Below are 23,087 nucleotides of genomic sequence, written 5' to 3' on the forward strand. Positions count from 1 at the left end.
GCTACATGTTAGCTATAGCGCCATAGAAGTAATGGTGGCACCCGCGCTACTGCTAGGCCCTATCCCCGCGCTACTACTAGGGTTTTCCCTAGTAGTGTTACTAGATTTAACTTGTGGCATGTAAGTAGACAAGAGGAGATGTTTGGAAATGTAACAAGAACTCTCCTTTTGAAGATCATTATTGATTGCTTTTAGAAACTCATGATCTTGCTCTAAATTTAGCTTCTCAAAGCATACCTTCTCATGTGTTCTTAGGAGCCCTCTATGATCTTCTTGAGTTGTTTCATGAGCTAACTTAAAGAGTGTTTAGTTCTTTAGTTAGACGCTCAATCTCCTTCTTAGCATTGTCATTCATTTCACCTTGACTATCATGATTACTAGCAAGTTCATTATAGCTCACATCACTAGTTTTATCAACAAGAAAATAATCATGACCTAGTAAATCATCTTCATCACTATCGAAATCAAGATACTTGGGGTGTGATACCTTGGGGAATTTAGCCATGAAGCTTCTTCCAATTCCTTAATTTGGTGAATCAAATATGTCGTGGGAGTTGGATGACACTAGAGCAAGACCGGCAACACCTTCATCTTGAGTATAGTCGGAGTCGGAGTGACAACTTCTCTCGGAGTGGGTGTCGGAGTCGGAGCCGAAAACCCATTCACCAACATGAGCTTGATGTCTTTGTCTTGAGTAACTCTTTGATTATTTGTCTTTCCTTTCCTAATCATTGCTTCTTCGAGAGGGTCTTCGTTCATAACGACCATCTCTACTCCTTCTCTCTCTATGAGGTGATTCATATCTTCTACTTATTCTTTTTGGTGAGTCTTCTCTTTTCTTGTGAGGTGTCGTACACTCATTCGAGTAGTGTCCAGGTCTTCCACAATCGTAGCAATTACGGTCACGACTAGAAGATCTTTTCTCATTGTAGTATCTTGACTTGGAGCTTCTATCTTTGCTTCGACTCTTGTAGAATTTGTTGAAGTTCTTCACCATTAGACTTATTTCCTCATTGGAGACTAGCTTATCACATGATGTTATAGGAGCATCACTTGAGGCTTTGTATGCACCACTTGACTTGTTGTGGAGCTCCTCCTTATCCTTGAGTGACATTTCATGAGCAATGATTCTTCCAATGACTTCCGTAGGCTTGAGATCTATGTAATTGGGCATCATTTGGATCAATGTGCACATGGTATCATATTTTCCATCCGAAGATCTAAGGATCTTCTTGATGATGAACTTGTCGGTCATTTCTTCACTTCCTGAGCTGGCAATCGCATTTGTGATGAGAGCAAGCCTAGGGTACATTTCAGCACTCCTTCACCATCCTTCATATTGAACTTGTCAAGTTGACTTTGAAGAACATCCAACTTCGATTCCTTGACAGACTCGGTACCTTCGTGCATATCAACCAAAGTATCCCAAATTTCCTCTGCATTCTCAAGGCGGTTGATCGGTACCTTCGTGCATATCAACCAAAGTATCCCAAATTTCCTTTGCATTCTCAAGGCGGTTGATCGGTACCTTCATGCATATCAACCAAAGTATCCCAAATTTCCTTTGCATTCTCAAGGCGGCTGATTTTGTTGAACTCCTCGGGGCACAAACCATTGAAGAGAATATCACAAGCTTGAGCATTGTATTGCAACATCTTCAATTCTTCTGCGGTTGCTTCACGATCCGGTTCTCTACCATCCTCAAAGGATTCACCTTGCAAGAAAATACGAACAACAAACCAAACGACGGGGTTATGACCAAGAATATGCATTTTCATCTTATGCTTCCAACTAGCAAAATTTGTACCATCAAAGTATGGACCTCTACAGTGATAATTACCTTCACTAGACACCATACTATCCTAGGTTGTGAAACCAAGGCCACAGAGACCAACGCAATGGAAACCAAGGCTATGGAGACCAAAGCTCTGATACCACTTGTAGGATCGAAAGTATGTCTAGAGGGGGGGTGACTAGACTACTTGACCAAATAAAACCTAACATTTTCCCAATTTCAGTTGTAGGAAGATTTTAGCAATTATAGCAAGTTAAGCAACACCCTACATATGAAATTCTAAGAGTATAGCAGCGAAAAGTAATACATTGCACAAGTAAAGGAGGGATTTGGAGAAGGCAAACACAATGGGGACACGGTGATTTTTGGCGTGGTTCCGATAGGTGGTTGACGGTGTCCTGGATAAGGGGGTACAAGACTAGTCGGCACATGCCCCTCGGGTTGGGCCGGTGGGCCCTCGCTCGTACTCAAGATGAACTTCGGAGGCCGTACACAGGAGGCGTGATCAGGACTACTTCCACCAAAGACTTGGCATATACTCCAAGATTTCTCCTGCCGCCTTGCTCCTGGATACCAACCTTGTAACCCTAGATATCCTCCCTGACGTGTATATAAGCCATAGGGTTTAGCCTGTAGAGGGGACATCAACGCAACATCATTCACCTAGCCCTAGAGTTAGACCACGTATACGATCTCGAGGTAGATACGCCTCCAACGTATCGATAATTTTTTATTGTTCCATGCTATTATATTATCCATCTTGGATGTTTTATAGGCATTTATATGCTATTTTGTACTATTTTTGGGACTAACCTATTAACCTAGAGCCCAGTGCCAGTTTCTGTTTTTTCTTGTTTTTGAGTTTTACAGAAAGGAATACCATACGGAGTCCAAACGAGCTGAAACTTTACGATGATTTTTTTATGGACCAAAAGAATCCCACGGAGTATCAGAGATGGACCAGAGGAGCCACGGGGCATCCACAAGGGTGGAGGGCGCGCCCCCTACCTTGTCGCTGCCTCGTGGACCCCCCCTGACTTGAAATCGGCGCCAAATATTCCTATAAATCCAGAAACCCCCAGAAAGAAACCTAGATCGGGAGTTCCACCGCCGCAAGCCTCTGTAGCCACGAAAAACCAATTGGGAGCCCGTTTCGGCACCCTGCCGGAGGGGGAAACCATTACCGGAGGCCATCTTCATCATCCCGGCGGTCTCCATGACGAGGAGGGAGTAGTTCGCCCTCGGGGCTGAGGGTATGTACCAGTAGCTATGTGTTTAATCTCTCTCTATCTCTCTCTCTCTCGTGTTCCTTATATGTCACGATCCTGATGTACCGCGAGCTTTATTACTATAGTTGAATCATATGGTGTTTCTCCCCCTCTATCTTCTTGTGATGAATTGAGTTTTACCTTTGAGGTTTCACTATTATCGGATTGAATACTATTATGGATTTGAGAACACTTGATGTATGTCTTGCGTGGGATACCCGTGGTGACAATGGGGTGTTCTATTGATTCACTTGATGTATGTTTTGGCACTCAACTCGCGGATTCCCGATGTGACATTGGGGTAATCTATGCATAGGGGTTGATGCATGTTTTCGTCCTTGTTTCTCCGGTAGGAATCTTGGGGCACTCTTTGAGGTTCTTTGTGTTGGATTGAATATTATGAATCTGAAGTTGTTTGATGCATATTGGATAATTGACCCACGGATACAGGTGGTGACATTGGAGTATCTAGGTGACATTAGGGTTGATTGATGTGTGTCATATGGTGTTATTTTACTATGAACTCTAGGGCTGTTTCTGACACTTATAGGAATAGCCCAATGGATTGATCGGAAAGAATAACTTTGAGGTGGTTTTGTACCCTACAAGCAATTTCATCTTATGTTCTCCACGATAGGAACTTTGGAGTGACTTTTGTCGCACGTTGAGGGATTGCCATATGATTTAATTATGTTATCATTGTTGAGAGAACTTGCACTAGTGAAAGTATGAACCCTAGGCCTTGTTTTCAAGCATTCCAATACCGTTTTTGCTCACTTTTGTTACTAGTTACCTTGCTGTTTTTATATTTTCAGATTACAAAAACCTATATCTACCATCCATATTACACTTGTATCACCATCTCTCCGTCGAACTAGTGCACCTATACAATTTACCATTGTATTGGGTGTGCTGGGGACACAAGAGACTCTTTGTTATTTGGTTTCAAGGTTGTTTGAGAGAGACCATCTTCATCCTACGCCTCCCACGGATTGATAAACCTTAGGTCATCCACTTGAGGGAAATTTCCTACTGTCCTACAAAATTCTGCGCTTGAAGGCCCAATACGAGTCTACAAGAAGAAGGTTGCATAGTAGACATCAATCAACTATGTACTTGATACAACTCCATTGATATAAACAAGAGCAGGAAGTAGGGTTTTACCTACATCAAAAGGGCCCGAACCTGGGTAAACATCGTCTCCCTGTTTCATGTTACCATCTGTCTGAGATCCACAGCTCGGGACCCCCTACCCCGCGGTCTGCCGGTTTTGAAACAGACACTAGTGCTTTCATTGAGAGTTCCGTTGTGCGATCAACAGAAGGATCGATGGCTCATTTGCAGATTAACTGCGCCAACGGCCAGGGGAGCGTTTACGCCCCCGGTCAGCTTTTTGTGTTCGGCGGCATGGTTTTCTGCGCCAACTCGACGGGCCAGGTGGCCTCTGTCGAAAACTATGCCCCAGGTCAGATTGTAACCTTCGGTGGCCTTGAGTACACCGCGGATTCCCACGGCGAACTCGTCCTGATGGGATGGGCCCCTGGCCGAATTGAGAACTCACCCAGCTCCGAAGGCTCGACTCCAGAACCAATCTCCGCTGCGGCGCCACCAGAGACTCCTGACATAACCACTCCGGGCGATCCCCTTCCGATCTCCAGTCCGGACGTAGATCTGGCTCCCACCTCTGAATTTACGTCAGTGTTAGAGCTGACCACGTGGCAGAATCCAGAATCGCTCCCAGATCCCCTTCGCGCTGAAGATGCAACAAGTTGTATACTGGGCATACTTCGAGTCAGTCCTGCCTACAACGAAGCGATAAATTCCAAAGAAGTTTCTCACCTCAATGATATGCTCGACCGTATCCAGAGCATGTCTATCTCGGACAGAAAGGCTTCGGTCCATGATCATATCGGATCTAAAGCCGATGATCGGGAAATTTACATCCCACCCACCTCCCACCTAGTCGCCACCGTTGATGATTTAACTGGCGTTTAGACTATGGCGAGGCCACATACATGGATGAAGATGTCAATGGCCCCACAGAAGACACCTCGCCCCTGGTAAACAGAGACATGCGGACTGCTACATCTACTTATGATGCCTACATGGTGGACACCCCCAATACCCCTCCAAGACGTCGGCGTAGACGCAGAAGAGGCAACAATGGGGAACCTAGAGGCAATGATGCAACCGTTGACAACATCGATGCAACAGCTGGTGATGCCGACAACCCCGAGGGGGGCCCTCAAGCTTCCCAGTGCGGAACGGCACACCTGAAGGACATCTCGAGGACTTCGATCCCGACGACCTCTTTGAAGGGGCCAATGAGTACTACATGCCGGAATCCGAGGAGGACGAGAGCCTCGGTACCGAGGACTACATCGTCCCCGAAGATCCTTTCGAACAAGAGCGCTTCCGGCGGCGCCTCATTGCAATGGCTCGGAGCATGAAGCGCAAGCAGCAGCAGCTACAGGCCAACATCGACGCACTGAATGAAAAGTGGGTCGAAGTGCTCTCTGCCGAGCAAGACATGGAAGACCGGCGCCGTAGCGCGCCGACATGATACCCACGCAGGCGTCTCCTCTCGGAGTTTGACGAGGAGCTCCGCAATGACCATGACCGACCACCTAGAGGTCGGGACAGGCCAATGCGGGAAAACCTCAACGACCGGCCACCAAGCCGTTATGGCAAAGACCCCGTGGATTACCTTGATCCTCACGATGCTCGATGTCGCATTGAGGCAAACAGGGCACCTCCTCGGTCCATCTACGGATCCAGAGGACGCGCGCCCGCAGGGCCGGACGGCTATGACGCCCGGATGGACAGGAACGACCGCGCCCGAGATCAAGCCTACACACGGCTCTCACCCAACCTCCGACGGGACACCACCCGATTCTGAGGTCTAGCCCACCCGATCTATTTTCTAGACAGGGTAATGGAACATCAATTCCCTGAAGGGTTCAAGCCCATCAATATATAATCATACGATGGCACCACCGATCCAGCAGTATGGATCGAAGATTTCCTTCTCCATATACTCATGGCCAACGGAGACGATCTCCATGCCATTAAATATTTGCCGCTCAAGCTAAAGGGTTCGGCTAGGCATTGGCTTAACAGCTTGCCTCCTCATTCTATTGGCAGCTGGGAGGCCCTCGAGGATGCCTTTCGTGCAAACTTCCAGGGCACATACATCCGACCTCCGGACGCTGATGACCTCAGCCGTGTCACCTAACAGTCAGGCGAATCAGTCCGGAAGTTCTGAAATAGGTTCCTCGCCAAGAAAAACCAGATCATAGACTGCTCCGAAACCGAGGCCATCGCCGCATTCAAAAACAATATCCAAGATGAATGGTTGGCCCGGATAAACCGAGAACTATGGCAGCCCTCATCTCACTAATGACTCGCTTTTGCACCGTAGAAGACAGTTGGCTCGCGGTGAATCTGGAGGGCGGGGAATCCTCTCCCGATCTACGGGCTTTTGGTTGTGACAGCGGGTGCGTTGCGTTGCGTTGACAAATGCCGATGCTTTGCGTCTCCGCGTACGTAGTTGCTTGACTGCTCGGGCTGGATCACTCCCCTCGCTTTGCCAGTTTGCCACCACGCATGCGATGCGTCCTCCGATGCATGCGTGCGTGGCTCGTCCAGATGCCCCGGAAAGTGACCGGCGTGGCATCCCAGAGTGCTATCTGTGTGCTGCGGTCACCTGCTTCCTTGGGTCGTCTTCGCACGCGGGATCAACCTTTTTTTCCCTCTTGATTGAGAACGCCACTTGACATCAAGTCCTACAGTATAGTCCTTATCTAGCTCTAGCGTAATTAATCACCAGAAGTGTACTTGCAGACGGCCCAGTCCTGCACTTCGACTGTTTGGCATGTGCGTACTACTAGTACAGTATACACGATGTCCGTTGATCACAGGACCACGGGTAGATAGATACTGCTATGCTAGTATGTGTGTAGACGTGTTCTGCGGAGCAGTCGACGAATCGCTTGACCTGTGCACCACCGGCTGCAGCTAGCGCCTGTAAATAACTCCGTTTTCTTGTTCATTGCTTGTGCCGGCACAGTGATCTAGTTCTGCTGCTGGTGTCTGTCAGCAGGGTTCGATTCGGGACTAGAGGAGTCGATCGGCGTACGATCGCCCCTCTGTTAACGCCGCTTACAGTTTAGTTACTGTTAGTGTTGGGTACTCCTGTCCAGTATAGTGTCGATGCAACATTCTTTCATAATGGCCTCACTTGCTGATCAATCAAACTTGTTGATCACCTTCCATGCTTCAGATCGAACCCACGCGAACTAATAATATATCAGAACCTGGATCGACTTACCTGTCCTATCGAGTTCGAGTAGTACTATCAAACCAACTTCAACGCAGGGACCCAAACGGATACGGATTTTATCCTATTTTATCCATCTGGGTCGCTCGTCCGTCTAGCGGACATGCGGCGGACACGCGAGGACGATGGATACACCCAACACAAAGACATGTGGCGGACCCATTTGCTGCCTCTGTGGCTGGTTCCGCCCGCGAAGCAAGCGCCCGTGCAGCTCGAGCATGAAGCAGCGGGGCGCAGCCAGGAGCACCCATGAGCGTGGCCCGGAGCACGGCCAGAAGCTCGAGAGCGGGCGCGGCCAGGAGCGCCCAGGAGCGCGGCCGGGCGCTCGGCAGGGTGAGCGCGGGGGAGGCGAGGCGCGGGGCGCAGGCCGGGCACGGCGAGCTCCAACGCTGAAACGCGCTGGCGGGGACGGCGCGGCAAGCTCCGCGAGTCGGACTGCAGGACGCGTTGGCGGGGATGGCAGGCCGGCGCTGCTCCAGCTCTCGAACGAGGTGGGCAGGTGGGTGGAAGAAGAGAGAGGAAAAGGAGGAGAGAGATGGTACGGGACGGGTGGGTGGATGGCAAGTGGGCCAAGCGGCACATGCAGGCGGACAGAGGCGGACGAAGAGGGCACAGAGAACGGCCGTTTTGTGTCTGTCTCTGATCCAAATGTGCCTCAAATTTGGGCCGGACGAGCGAACACAAAACAGATAGTAGGCGGACGCTGTGTCCGTTTGTGTCGCCCCGTTGGGTCAAGTTTTATATTCGAATGACCCAAACAGACATCACCCGGTTGGAATTGCTCTCAACTATGCTGCTGTGCTGGCAAACTGATTCTAGGAGACTTCCTTCTCCATGCCTGCTCAATCGAGCTTAAGCTCAGCTTTCATGGGCCATCTCTTCTCAACACATGCATGATCAGCACCCCTCATAATCATGCTGAGTGCTGACCCAGCCCCCGCATGCAGGATCATGCACGCGACGCAAACATGCATGATACTACTACCCAAGTTGCCGCCAGGGAGCAACGAGCAAGGCGAGAAATCATGGCGACCCGGCCGGCCGGCCATGGCACCCGGGGCCGTGAGGCGTGAGCTATCGACCGACGGCCGGACAAGCCATCATAACCGGCCAAATGCAGCAAAATCAACCATCCTCACCGGTTCTTCCAGATAAAAAAGAAGAAGAAAAAACGATCCCCGGCCAGCCTCTGACCATACCAGGCGCCGGCGCCGGACCTGAATCATGGATGCCGGGCCCCCACCGCCCAGCCCCAGCGCCCACCGGCGACCGACGAGTACGATCAGATTCTTCGGTATCCCCACCACATACACACAGACACAACCACAGCTACGAGATCGAGATGGACTAAAATAAGATATCACCAGGCACCGCCGGTCCGTGCCCCCACCAGCTGCCTGCCTATCTCGTCTGCGCCCATGCATGCCATTCCATGCAAGCCTACCCGAGCCGGCCAGCCGTAGCTAGCACTAGGCCTCACAGCACAGGCGACCTGGCCACATTTATGCATGCAAAGCCTACAACTTTAAGTGCGCTGCTGCTGCTGCATGCGCAGCAGCAGCGGCCTCTCCAGTCTTGACCTCAACAGGCCGGTCTTTCATGGCGCATTATTGTCAAGTTCTTGTTAACATTATACCAGGTGCAGCTAGGTGCCAAGTTTACACCCCCAGACTATTGTTAGGTTTCTCTCATCTCTCACAACAACAACAACAACAAAAACTTGTATATATAGTTCCAGGTTACTCCACCTAGCGAAAAACTTGGGTGGAGGAGTACCAATCAGAAATGGAGATGTCCTGTTATGGAAGAAGCTTGATCTTTCGAAATGGAGTTGTCCTTGAATGAAGTTCACAGAACTCCTGTTTGAAGCTCTTGATGGTTCGTCGGTGACCTTCTCACCCCAAGACGTTAGATCTGCACTCATGTCTTCTGGGCTAAATGGGATGGGCACTGTATCCTGGGTCCTGACATCCATACAGGCCACCTGCACACAAATAATAACAGGGCTAATCATTCAACTGAGTAGAGGGGTGGAGCAACATGCGATCTTAGAGTGGGGTTCCTGAGCAAGACATATATACATATTTTGCAATGGTGCAAACTTCTCTAACCGGTAAAAAAAAGTGGTATCTATAAGCAAAAGCAACTTGACAACCAAAACAATAGCCAACAGCTAGTATCGATGTGTCTCAACATATATTGAGATCTACTGCTCCAGTACTTGTCAAAACTATCTACATTAGCTTATAAATTTATCCTGGGAAAGATTATTCTGTAAACACTGTATTATATATATACTGCTTGCGACATATAGCACAAAGCATCCACGCTGTTCCCTTTTCTTTGGAAAAAAGAACATTTTTACTCTTTGCATTATTATTTTTTGAGAAACAGAACTACTCTTTGCAGAAAATCTGCCAATCCTGTACTTCTCAAAACTACATTAACTTACAAATTTATCCAAGGAAGACTTCTCTATGAACACTATAATTTATAAATGTGCTTGAGACATATAACACAAACCAACAAACTATTCCCTGCCCTACTGGAAAACAAAGCTACTCTTTGCAATATATTAGCTTGGAGCATACTCTACACTTAATGTTTGATTTCTGGAATGTATAATACATCGAAGCATACTTCACACAAAGAATTAAACAATTTTACTTAGGACAACTAGACCAACAGAAGCATACTTCATCCAGACAAATAAACCATTTTACTTATGACAATTAAACCAACAGAAGCATACTTCATACTTCATACATACAGTTAAACAGTTTTACTCATGACCATTAAACCAACAGAAGCATACTTCATACTCCATGCATACAATTAAACAGTTTTACTTATGACAATTAAACCAACAGAAGCATACTTCATACATACAATTAAACAGTTTTACTTATGACAATTAAACCAACACAAGCATACTTCATACTACTTCATGCATACAATTAAAAAGTTTTACTTATGACAAATAAACCAACAGAAGCATACTTCATACATACAATATAACAGTTTTACTTATGACAATTAAACCACCATAAGACAATGCCACTTAATTAGCGGGCAGTGCTAATGGATGGATATATGTAGCAAAAAATGGTTAATGTGGAGAGGGATCTGATATATGTACTCCAGTATATCTAAATTAAGCCACGCTGCTGTAAGTGCACATAATAATGAAAAAAAGGGCAAAGAAAAATCACTGACCCTAAAAGTGGAACCCGTGTATGCAATGAACTTTGAAAAACTGTTGTTATTTTAAAGAGGTCTAAAAAAATCAAAGCAAATCATAGATGTGCATGCACCTGCAAAGTTTATACAAAGAGGTGAAACCATTTATGAAACCTGAAAATTACACCTAATTGCAACTGGCAATATCAATTTTTTACACAATTCACAGATGATAAGGTTTCCTTATAGATATTTACAAGCACACGCACTGTAACATACGCTGTACATCCATGCATATAATTTATATTTTTTCAAATCTGGAGATTTTCAGTGGTTGCAATTTGCCAATAGCTTACCAAGATGGCCACTTGGTTGAATCTGGAGATTTTAGGCAGATCCTTATGCTTTAGTATTCTTGGGTTTTTTAACTCAATATTCAATTCCAAATTTCCACTAGCTAACTTCATTCAACCTTTATATCCTAAACAGTCAAAATGATCCTTGTTCCACTGAAAATCGATGTGAATGACAATGACATTGTCTATTAATGAAATAAAGTTTGATCCTTAGTTTTATTGTAAGTATACATATTTACACATGTTATGAGTAAACATCTCATTAAATTATATCGAGAAGAAAAAAAAATTGGGTGAAATCTAGAGGGGGTAAAGACCACTTAGTGCATACATATAAGGCTTTGGCTTAGCATCTATCTTTGATCATTCGCACTTGTTAACTAATTTCTATCAACTTAACCTACACTCCAACTACGAGTGGCTCAAAGAGGCCAACAAGGGTTCACACCCACATATGTGGCAACTCACATACATTATTTTCCTTTAATCGTGTAAAAAGGTTAACCCAAAACTGCTGTAATGGGTGAGGACAATGTTACTATGTGCAAGTGTGACTCAAGGTATGCTTTGAATTATTATGATACTAATTAAAGAAAAGTGCATTATGTCATCAACAACGTAGAGAGGCAGGCCCACTTCTAAAGGTGAGCCGCACGTTTCACGTCTAACTAAACGGAAAAAAGTCTGCAATGTGTGCAACTCCGACAGCCTCTAAGGTGGACCCTGCTAAACTTTTTTAAAAAGGAAGGTGTGCCACATTTACTCCGTAACCGTTCTTGTCCTGGCCTTTCTTCTATCTTCCTCTTGTTTCCATGGTGGAACAATTTCATTTCTTTAGTTGTTGGAGGCGTCCTCTAAGAGCATCCGCGGTGTGTGGTTCTTGTTGATTCTAAACACTCCCCCTCTTCTCAGTGGCAGCCTCCTTAAATGGCATGCTCCAACCCCTAATCCAAGAACATTAGCATCACCATTTAGCTTGGAGGCAGCCTCTGAGGAAGCGACCCCAACCATCAAATCTAGATTAAGTTACCGGAGAAGGTTGGAGATGTACATTGTTTTACCATTTGGTAGGGTTCATCTAAGAGGTCGTGTGTGTTTTCACAAATCTTAGAGGCAATAAGTGGGGCTAGCATAGAGTCAATTCTCACCTAGTGGATATTACGCCGAACCCTTGGACCTCTGTGGTGTGACTCCACCCAAGGAGGGGTTGTCACTCGAGAGAGCAACGGAAGATGTATCGAGAGGGGGGGTGCTAATTGATTATTTATTAACTGTTTGATCTGACTAGGAGGTAGGCATTATAAAGCTTGTACAAAAGATTTGAGGCCTAAGGATAGGATCCAAACAAACTTGGAAAGGACTAGCAAACTTGGAAACAATCTCTATAAATAAGATTCTACCAGACTAAAATACATATTGATTTCCTAATATGATCTATTGCTGGTAGCACCAGCTAAGACACCACGTGACATTTCTCCCCTCCTTGAGCCATCTCGATCACGGGTTGAGAAGATTGATACGGCTTCTGGACATCAGCCATTGGCGGTTGCATTGTTCCCATCGAGGAACGGATCAACCTTCATGGTATACAACTTTTGCAATGGTGACCAGGAGAAAAAGCGGTCTTCACAATTGAAATACAAGCCTTGGGCTCGACATGCTACCATCTCCGCCTGAGACAGTGTACGCTGTTGGCTCCTAGCTCAGGCGACCACCACTCCTCCAGGTGGTAGGAGATTTGGAGCAGGGAGGATGTCATGGCCTTGAAGCGAAGCATTAGATTGGTTGGGTTTGAAGCTTGTAGTGCCCATTTGCATGAAGTTCACAAATGCATGCCCAACTCATCACCTCCATGAGAGAAGTCGGACACCACACATGCACATCGAGTGTGAGAGTCTCTTGGATATTAGTGGTGTAAATCATCACCTGTTGGTCGGCTCGTAGGCATGGGGCACAACCAAGTAGGGCATCGAATTGCCTGTTTAAGTCTGCCACCATGCTCGTGCACTTGAGGGAGATGAGCTCATTGAGAGCGTTGATGCTGGATGGTGGACAACATTGGCTGTTAACCAACTCGGTGGATGAATGCCATGACGGAGGGCCATAGTCATCCTTGTACTAGCCATACCACATCGCTCACCAGATGGAAGGAGGCAATGCCCACCTTCTTAGCTTCCGATGTATGTTGCGCGACGAAGAAGAGAGAGCGGCATGTTAGCCAGGACAACCGGTCGACCTCGCCATCGTAGGTGAGAATTACATCTTGAAGTGACATAGTGGTATGCCTTTTGCGTGTTGTTGGAGAATAGCAGTCAGGCGGTGGATGGCTAATGTCATCTTTGCCAATGGTACAACCACTCGGAGGACGTTCCCCTTCTACAGTCTGAGTGTTGCCAAGTTGTGTCTTCATGTCTATTGATTGATGTCGTGCACGGTCCCAGAGAGGTTGTCCACTTTGGCATCTTTCTGGCCATCTATTCGACGACAAGTTTCTGCTAGTCGTTTGCGGAATATTGGACCTCTGTGATGCGACTCCAACCATAGAGGGGTTGTCACACGAATGAGGCAAGGGAAGAAGTGTCGAGGGGGAGAGTAAGTGATTCTTTCTGCCTTATCTGACTAGGAGGTGGGCACTATAAAGCAAGTATACAAGACTTGAGTCCTGAGGGTAGGGTCCTAACAAACTTGGAAATGACTAACAAACTAGGAAACACTCTCTAGTGATAAGCTCCTACCAAAATTAAAGATACATATTGATTTGCTGGCGGTTGCACCAGTTAAGCCCTCATATGACAACAATGATGCCTCTAAACATGATGGGTACCCTAAGGCTAGTGGCGACGCAAAGCTTAGAGGCGGTGATGATGAAATTTGAATGTATGGAGGCAACCTATAAGAGTTTAGAGATAGCCTTAGAGGCTGAAAATTTATTACAATATGGATGCTCTTAACATGGCCCATCTTACTACCCCTAAGCTTAGCGCAAAAAGGCTATAGTGTGTGGTTCGACTAGCCTCTAATGTGAACTCCAACATAATATAAAATAATTTCTTTTATCAGCGAACCTCACTGTTAGTTTCTATGTGTAGACGCACGCATAAGGCCACTGAATTACTTTTGTCAAAGAAAATTGTTAGAGGGCCCCTCTTAGACCGGAGAAGACGCCAAGCGATTTTGGTTGTAGACAAACATCTACGGTGTATAGTGTCTGTCTCCATAATCTTAGATGCAACTTTAGAGGCAGCACACAACAATGTGGACGCTTACAAGGCCACAAGATCATGCGACTATGCAAGACTTAATGCTTTGGTACCATCTTCAACAGTCAGTGACCTAAAAAAGCTAATTGACAAGTCCATAATGACGCAGACACACATGCATATCAGCTCACTTACACTTTCATTGTGCTTTGTTAACCCGAAATTGCCACACAAGAATTATATGTAAGTGTAAAATGAGGTAAACAGGCAACCACTCCGTCCGGTTTTTACGCCCATACACACATAGCCATGCGTGCTGATGCAAGTTTAACCCATAATAAACTACTCTCTCCGTCTCTGATAGCAGTACCGTACAACTAACTCATTGTTGTTCATGCATAAACTTGTTAAAGTTTGATACCACCTTTCACCTTCTAGTAGGAGAGAAAACAAAACAGCTAACAATACGCACTAGTAGCAGTTGGCATGTACTCCAATGTTAACAATTTTTGAAGTACAGGACATATAGTTATGCCAAGGGATTTTTATTGTGTGATATGTTCTACAATAAAATAATATTATTCTGCTAAAAATCCCTTGGCATATATATTCCTGTTAACAATGTTTAAAGTACATACAGGACATATCACACAATAAAAGGAACAATATCCTAGAGATATAACAAACAGATCCTAGTATCATATGACCATGATGTTTGGAACACAGCAAAGAAAAAATGAAAAAGATAATGCATGTAGAGTATAGATAGCAACACATACACGTATTTTTTTTTGTTGAAATGATGAACCATTTGTGGTGTACACTTACAATATGTTTCTATAGCTTACTGTAGCTTGGATGGTATACTGTAACTTATTTATTTATTTTTACTCAGATCAAATATTTCATATTTCCCTACCGAATTTCACTTATGTATGTATCTATTCACATCCATGTTTTTTTCATAATTTTCCTAAACATGTAGTTATGATTTTTCACCAAGTCACTATATCATGACCATATGACCCTATATGATCAGAAAAAATTATGTTTGTATATCACACAGAAAAAGCAGGAATATGACATAATTCTTTGTTGAAAATCCAACGCTAAGACCAAGCAAATTCCTAACCTACTACTAGAGACTTTCTTAGGGCAACCTACTTGAATAGACGTGTCATAAACAGAATGAAACAACGAGCCTCCTTCACAAGGCTCAGGCCTGCTTCAGCACGGGCTGAACAGGCCGGCAAAGCTTGGACCGAACACATACTACAGAAGATGGGCTGGGCTGGCATTCCTACTCTGGAGACTGAAGCCGAGCTACTAGATTCGTGATGCAAGAGGAGAAACTGTCCTCGTTGGGGGAATATTAATCGAGCATTAGCTTCTACTTTCACGGTGTGAGGTCACACAAATTGGCGTCAAATACTTTTCAGGAAGAACTTTTGAGGGAAAACAGTACTGCTCAACATGTTCGGTACTTCACCAACTTTTTAGACCTAACTCTGTACAGGGTGAGAGAGAAAAGACTAGTGCAACACATTTTCTCGATGTGTCTTCTTTCTCCCAATACAGAGTCAGATCATTAATTTCGGTGAAATCCCGAGCAAGTTAAATAACACTGTTTTCCCACTCTTAGTTACTCCTTCCATCCCATAATATAAAAGTGTTTTTGACACTAATATAGTGTCAAAAACACTTTTATATTATGGGACGGAGGGAGTTGAAACAAAATTAGAGGTGATTTGCGCGATCTTACACGAAAGGATCATCTACAATGCAAGACGTTCTACCGCAGCGGGATCAGATAGGCCGGCAGCACGAAGGGCGGAGACGACGGAGAGGAGGTAGAACGCTGCGGAGCGGCAGGACACGTCGGCAGAGCTACCGGCGGCGCGGCGCGGCCCGGCTTGTATGAACTGCCCTTCTATTAATTGCAATGGCATGTTCATACAGGATAAATGCTCGATCTTTATCTACAGCCCAAGCCCTCTGTACCAACAAAAATGCTTGGCCCATTCGGCCTGCTACTTAAAATGGCCCTGGCCCTCTCCAGGGCCATGATCAATCTCCCCTACCATCCGACAATTACGCTGTCCTGTTAAATTACAGCTACTGCTACTGCTAATACTACGCCTACTTCTGCTGCTACTGTCACTACTACTAATACTACCCGGGTATTTACCTTGGTCAACATAGAAGAAGGATGGGGTCTCACAACCCTCATCCCAAACCCCTTTGCTTGCCTGATGCTTGAGCTGGTGCAGCCTGTCAACCTTAGCTTGATCAGCATACTGGGTTGAAGAGCTAGGGTTCAAGCTGGACATCTGCCGCGAATGCTCCTCGGGCATCACCACTGTGCTTACTGGGTGCATTTGGTCCGAGCTTCCTGGGTTCTTTGTGCTGTCAGTGTTATCGCTGCTTAAATTGCCGCTTGACCCTACATCAGAACTGCTGAACAGCGAAGAATCCTCGCTTGTACTTGTGGGCTCTAATACTGGATTTGATGAGCCATCAGATGTAACCAGCGAAGAATTCATTACATGATCCCTGCATGACTGCGATTGCGTACCTTGGTGCCTGCTAGAATAACTACGGCCTTCCAAACAAGTTGATTCTGGACCTGCTGTCTGCCTAGCTTTTCTTGTGTGTGATAGGCCTTGAGCAATAATCAATTTCCTTAAAGACCTTGGAGCCCGTGGGGAACACCTGATGTGTTTAATGTGACATAATTTAGGATAGAAAAATACATATCAGAAAGCGATACACGGTATAACAGTGGTCTACTTACCTTGCATAAAGCAGCATATACGCACACTCCGACCGGACGTTTTTCAGAGAAACAGGTTTCACCTGTAGACAACGCTCAAGACTGTTTAGCAGCGAAGATTGATTGACATGGGTACATGGATAATAATTCTTATGGTATGAATATATGTCCCTGGGCAATACACTTTTTTGTTTAAACAAAAACAAATCATCATCTACTCACTGTTTCCAACAAGAAAACTACTCCCTCCGTCCATAATATAAGAGTGTTTTTGACACTACACTAGTGTCAAAAACACTTATGTTATGGGACGAGTGTAGTGTCAAAAACACTCTTATATTATGGGACGGAGGGAGTACTGTTTTATACTATTCAAAATGAAATCCAGATATAAGCAACACATGAATCAGCTGACCTTTCAATATGCAAAATGGTGCACTAAGCAGATGAGGTTACAGTACCTGGCTATCATCCATTTCGTACCATTTCCCCTGTGAGTCCTTGACATAACATACATAATGACCAGAAACGGATGAATTCATAACATCACGATGGACAACCACCGCATATAGCCTGTACACAGGGGAACAATCATCTGTTGTACTCATGTAGCTAGACAAATTCAAGTATTCCGGGAACCTGATGGCCTTGTTAATCTTGCCAAACATACCAGACTGTCAAAAGAAAAAAGGGTTCTAATTAACATAAACAGAACAAAGAAAACTTGGTAAACAAGATCCAAAGCCAACACAAAAAATATAGCAACCTAGCATAATTTGATGTGACAATTCGTTGAGTCCATGAAGATTTTGTGGTGAAAACAACCTAAGATTCTTAATGATACCTGATATCTTTTCAGTGCAATAGTCAGGATATTTGGTGCTTCTGATATTGTCAACTTCTTTTTGCCACGTTCATATGACTTGCATCTGATGACATAAAATAAGTTAAGACGCAATAATGTTCGAAGAAAAAACATGGTCAGCCCGTCAGGTACCATTAATCTAGAAGATTAGGCCGGAGGAAAATGCACTCATTTATTGTCAACCTCAACTCTACAATTAGTGAATTAGCTAAAAGCCCAAAAATGCTATATTGCTACTATAAACCGATCAAGCGACCACAGCTTTGTGTTATTAACATTTGCTAACTTGCGACTATATAACTGTCAATTAATCAAAAGTTTCATTGGGGATGCGAAGTGATAAATGCGAACAATGTAATAAATATAGAAAGTCACATCATGAAGTGATCTGTACCAACCTGGTACAATGGTATCTATTATCACCATCTAAGACTTCTGAAGATGTAAATCGATGAAGTGCTTCTTCAAGAGTACTGATATCCCCATCTATTTCCACAGTAAGATCCAGAATACGTTCGCAATGTTCTGAACTGACCCCACACTTTGTGCATTTTATCTAGGAAAGAATATTAAACTCTTTAAAAAAATGCAAGATGTTGTTACACTAGATATGCAACACTGGCACTCAGAAAATATAGAATTGGAAAGGTTGAGTACTATTTGTGAAGAAAAGTAGAAAACCTTAGATCGTAGATAGCCCCCGAACATTAGCTGAATCAGTGTCGTTTCTTCAGCTAACTTATGGGCACCATTTGCATTGGCTTCCTTCATGCTAGCAGATTGCATAGTATCAATTGCGTACCTGTTAAACTTATCATTAAGTGCAGTTCAATGGAAAAGTCTTATGGTGAGAATATATGGCTTGTAATAGGTTAAATGCTAATGCTAATACTGAATAACCACCTCTACAAACATCAACTAGCATAGCACTAATAATACCAACATCAGCACTAGTCCAAATATCAGAAAATATTTTCAAAAAAAAAATCAGAAAATGGTTTACCCTGTTATTACGGCGGAATTTACAGTACTGTTTTTCAATTATTCAAAAATAACAATACATCTAGTAATGTAGAAAATGGTTTACCCACACACACACGCATCCGATTTAGCATGAGTGCACAACAATTTTGTTGAGAGAAATAGTAGGCATATTGTTATCAACATTATCCAAAGAGAAAATAAGCCCATGATTGATCATAACTTGATCCAGCCATCACTATATACATGAACTTTTTGGATTCCCCCATCTATCATTTCAGCTTCAAAGTTTACCATTTTATGTATACACAATATTTTTGGCCAGGGAGAGGTATAGAATTTTAACCAAAGAGAATGAGGAATCAAAAATCTCACCTGAGAAACTCATGAGCGTCTTCCTCTTTGCCCGGGCCAAAGCTACTTCCGATGTCAGACAAGTGTGAGAGTATCCCAGTAGGTGATAATTGGGAATGTCCTCGCTTACCCTCTACAATGAGTTTTTGAAACTCGCACAAGAAGCACCATTCCTTTTGGGAACCTAGAAAATACAGTAGTAATATACTGTAACTCAAGGGAATGCGCTGAATAACATAAGAAAGAGTTTAGCATTAACTTACAGTGTTTTGAATGAAGCCCCTCGAGAAAGTATGCTGTAAGTGGTCGAGTAAAGGCCAAACACTGAAGTACGACATTTGCATAGCAACTGTAAACAGAAACAAAAGAAGGTTAGGCAAAAACAACAAGATTGAAGCGCTAAACTCAGATTCAATAAATTGTTTACGCTATAAACCAAAGTGCCCTAATATGTTTAATTTTCAATAAGTTTAAGGCATGAGTTTGATTTGTGAATCCCCATATACTGCTACTGGACTCTTGTCTCGTTAAAGGAAACAATTTTGAAAGTAACAGGCTATAACAATCTCAAAATGATAACTTATAGGATACACATAAATGTTCAGCACACTTAGTTCCAAAATAGCTGTTATACAGTTTAGTTAATTGTTTACCTGTTCCCAAGGTTACAAAGACCAAAAGGACGCAATTCCACCTTGTCAAAGTTGTAGAGCTTGACGAAGCGTTCATACGGAAAAAGTGCCTGACACATTTAGATAACCATTAGGTTCAGCATACAAAAGTATATGTTAGTGATTAAATGCGTCATCCAATTTTACTTACCGATTCCGATGGGTGATGCCTCACAACTGTTGGAGCAGTTTGTTGTCTGACCAAACTTTTCGTCGTTGGCAGATCATCTGGCACCACAACTCTGATCTCAGCCTTTTCAGATGGATCACACGCCGCCGGAATCTGAGTGTGAGAGCCATTTTCACTAACAGAAGCGCCCTCGACTTTGCACGGTTTACCAAAAGTTGGAGAACTCGAACAGTCAGCAGATTCAGCATGTCCTGTAACCTGAGGAAATGTGAACTCTTTGCTATCTTGTTGCGAAGCCTCTGACGTATTGGACGCCTTCTCACGGGGCATCTCCTTGCTCTCAGCTGCTTGCTCGACTCCAGTCACCACACTTTCTTCATCTGAGCTAGTGCGTCCAATTTTCTTCGTGGAAGAAACTTTTATTGTGGTGTCTTCTCTAGCATCAGCACTTACTGGATGGCATTCATCTTTGTGGCCTTGTCTCCAGTGAGCTATCTGACATTTGACGGCGCTGCAACCAATAAAAGGGAAGTTATGGAAGTAACACTTTATGTAGTATGACAACTCTGAAGATGCATTTAAGGATAAATATGGTCAAATACTTGGTGATGGTCGTCAAAACATTATTATGAAACATGGATAAAAGCAAAATTTAAGGATGCATAACTAATATACCGGACAATACCCACCTACAGAAATACTACTTGTTACCAATGCTACATTTTATATGCATATGCTCTGCTGGATAAAAATGTGGATAAAACACTTTTTGTACAAAATGTTGAACTCATAATTCCAATCAATCCCATAATTAAGAAACATTGATCAGTGCCAGCATTGACATAAAAGGCAGTATTAAGTTGCACTCACAGCATCTGGCTTTCAAGTAAACAGAGTAACTCGTCATCACTGTACAGAATTGGTGAACTGTCGAACTGAACTGTACATAAATGGGGTCAATGATTTGAACAATTGAACCCAATGTGAGCGCGCCACATGCTGGCTTCTATGCCATATTCTGCAAGCAGCACCCACTCTCAAAATAAACTGGGACTAACTAAGTTGATCATGTGAAAATTCTAGCTAGATGATGCAGGCAATGCAGGCGTCTTCCCTGAGCAAATAACAGGGAAAACACACTGTCTCCACATAACGCGTAGTGTGTGTAAGCCACTAGCCTATCATGCTCTAGGCAGCAAGCAAATAACTGGGAACGCTGGCTTTTCACGAAGGGCACCAGTGGTGACAGGGTGCCCCGAAAGACCAACCAAAATCGGATTCTTTTTTGTGCCAGTCAACATACGCATTGTCGCAGCATAATCGACATGAATTGCATATACTAGTAGTAAATAAATAAAACATAAATAAATAAATAAAAGTGGGACTGGAGTGCCGTTACCAATACTTGACGCTCTTGCAGCGCTTGCACCTGAACGTGGTCGGCGTCCGGCACACCGCACACGGTCCCTTCTTCCCCGCCGCTGCCGCTAGCGTAGGCTCCGTCGTCGCCTCCTGTTCGAGCCTCGGCGAGGCCACATGTACGTCCCGCGGCCAGGACACCTCCGGCGCCGCCACCTGATCGACCAGCGGCCAAGCCACTTGCGTCGCCGCCACCTGCTCGACCGGCTGCCAGGCCACCTGCGGCGCCGCCACCTTCACGGCCGGAGGCCAGGCCACCGGCAGCGCCGCCACCTTCTCGACCGCCGGCCAGGCCACCGGCGTTGCCGCCACCTTCTCGACCGCCGGCCAGGCCACCGGCGTTGCCGCCACCTCCTCGACCGCCGGCCAGGCCACCGGCGTTGCCGCCATCTGTTCGACCGGCGGCCAGGCCACCGGCGTTGCCGCCACCTGCTCGACCGCCGGCCAGGCCACCGGCGGTGCCGCCATCTGATCGACCGGCGGCCAGGCCACCGGCGGTGCCGCCACCTGCCCGACCGGTGGCCAGGCCACCGGCGGCGCCGTCCACTCGGTCGCGTCCGGCGCCGTCCACCCAGTCGCGTCCGGCGCCGTCCAGTGAGGCGCGGCGTGGTGATCGTAGTAGTAGAACGCGTCGCGCTCCGCGAACTCGGCCTGCTCCGCCGCGATCCAGGCCGTCCGCCGCACGTCCTCCTTCCTCGCGGCCGCGCGCCGCATCACCGCCACCAGCGCCACGACCGCGATTGCCACCAGCGCGGCGAAGAACGACACCATCGCTTCCTCCGCCGGCCCCGCCCGCGCGCACGGATCTCACGGCGCCGCCCGAAGCACCCTCGCGCGCGCTCGCTCGGACTGGACCCGAACGCAGGCAATGAAACAAGGCACCCGCACGCCGAATTGCCGCGCCTCGCCCGCGGGGATATAGGGTCGGGGCACGCGCTCGCCCGCTTTTGTCCCCGTCCGCGACCGGTAACGGCAGCCGCGGAAGGCTCCAGAATGCGGGCGCGGCGGGGCGTCCGATTGCGCCGAAACGAGGCGAGCGCGCGGGGTGGGCTGCGCCTGCGCGGTGCGCGAATGGAAAACGTGAGGGCGGGCGGGGCGGGGCGGGGGTGTGGAGGCGCGGCCAGGCGCGCTCGCTAGTAACGGCTGTTTTTTTCACTCCTTTCCTTTTCTGTCCTCCCGGCGGCGGGTAAGCGCGAGGGGGGCTCGCGCGGCGGCGGCGGCGAGCGCCGGTCGCTTGTGGGCCGTCCGATCCGGGCGGGAGGCGCTCCCCCGCGCGTGCGGACAGGGATCGCGGGAAACTCCGGACGCGGTTGGTTGCACCTTTTGCACTTTGCACCCCGGGTTAACGAGGAAATGCCGGGTTTTAACCGCGTTCAAAAGCTGTGAACACATCGCATACATTTATTTATAACATTTTTATTTTGGCAAGGATTTATACATTGTAAGATCTGATAAATCGTTCTCTCAGGTTTCGACAGGCCGGAATCGACACGTTATTTTCATCAAACAAAAAAGAACTGTTGGGTTTGAATCTGCCTGCCACGCGACTGTTCAGCAGGTGCATCATCTTTTCTGATGTACGACCGTAGACCCAAAGAGTTTTCCGTTTCTATATTGGCATTATGACCCAGTTCACGTCAGTGCTGCGATGCATGAGGTCAACACAGCACAGCGATGTCATCCCTGTTTTGGGCGTATAAAAAGAAGGCCGTATACTATCTTATTGGGACGTCAAGGGGCAAAGTGTCATTTTCGC

The 23,087-nt window shown here is 45.9% G+C and overlaps 1 protein-coding gene across 7 annotated transcripts; it reads right to left on the reverse strand.

The window, feature by feature from the left end:
• Window positions 1-9,194: 9,194 nt before the first annotated feature.
• Window positions 9,195-22,623, reverse strand: LOC109733039 (ubiquitin carboxyl-terminal hydrolase 17-like). 7 transcript variants are annotated; one of them, XM_073500419.1, is made up of 13 exons: window positions 21,644-22,623; window positions 21,312-21,604; window positions 19,934-20,423; window positions 19,765-19,853; window positions 19,375-19,460; window positions 19,133-19,295; window positions 18,458-18,578; window positions 18,175-18,332; window positions 17,756-17,840; window positions 17,373-17,585; window positions 16,933-16,994; window positions 16,714-16,850; window positions 16,052-16,638 (listed from the first exon to the last, which is right to left on the reverse strand). In XM_073500419.1, the coding sequence occupies exons 1-13, from the start codon at window positions 22,100-22,102 to the stop codon at window positions 16,169-16,171; spliced, it is 2,826 nt and encodes a 941-aa protein (XP_073356520.1). In that variant the 5' UTR covers window positions 22,103-22,623; the 3' UTR covers window positions 16,052-16,168. The 7 variants fall into 7 exon arrangements, with proteins under 7 accessions (XP_040246403.1, XP_020147833.1, XP_073356520.1 ...); XM_040390469.3 differs by lacking the exon at window positions 16,052-16,638 and adding an exon at window positions 9,195-9,386 and having other exon boundaries at window positions 21,312-22,210; XM_020292244.4 differs by adding an exon at window positions 9,195-9,386 and having other exon boundaries at window positions 16,327-16,850; window positions 21,312-22,210.
• Between the last annotated feature and the right edge of the window lie 464 nt (window positions 22,624-23,087).

This window comes from Aegilops tauschii, chromosome 5 (genome assembly GCF_002575655.3).
Source record: "Aegilops tauschii subsp. strangulata cultivar AL8/78 chromosome 5, Aet v6.0, whole genome shotgun sequence".
In the NCBI taxonomy this organism is placed as follows: domain Eukaryota; kingdom Viridiplantae; phylum Streptophyta; class Magnoliopsida; order Poales; family Poaceae; genus Aegilops; species Aegilops tauschii.

Coding starts and splice junctions, on each gene's coding strand:
- LOC109733039 (XM_040390466.3), bottom strand. CDS start 22,102: ATGGTGTCGTTCTTCGCCGCGCTGGTGGCAATCGCGGTCGTGGCGCTG. Junction 19,461..19,764: donor CTTTGTAACCTTGGGAACAG/GTAAACAATTAA, acceptor TTCTGTTTACAG/TTGCTATGCAAATGTCGTAC. Junction 18,333..18,457: donor GGGGCTATCTACGATCTAAG/GTTTTCTACTTT, acceptor ATTCTTTCCTAG/ATAAAATGCACAAAGTGTGG.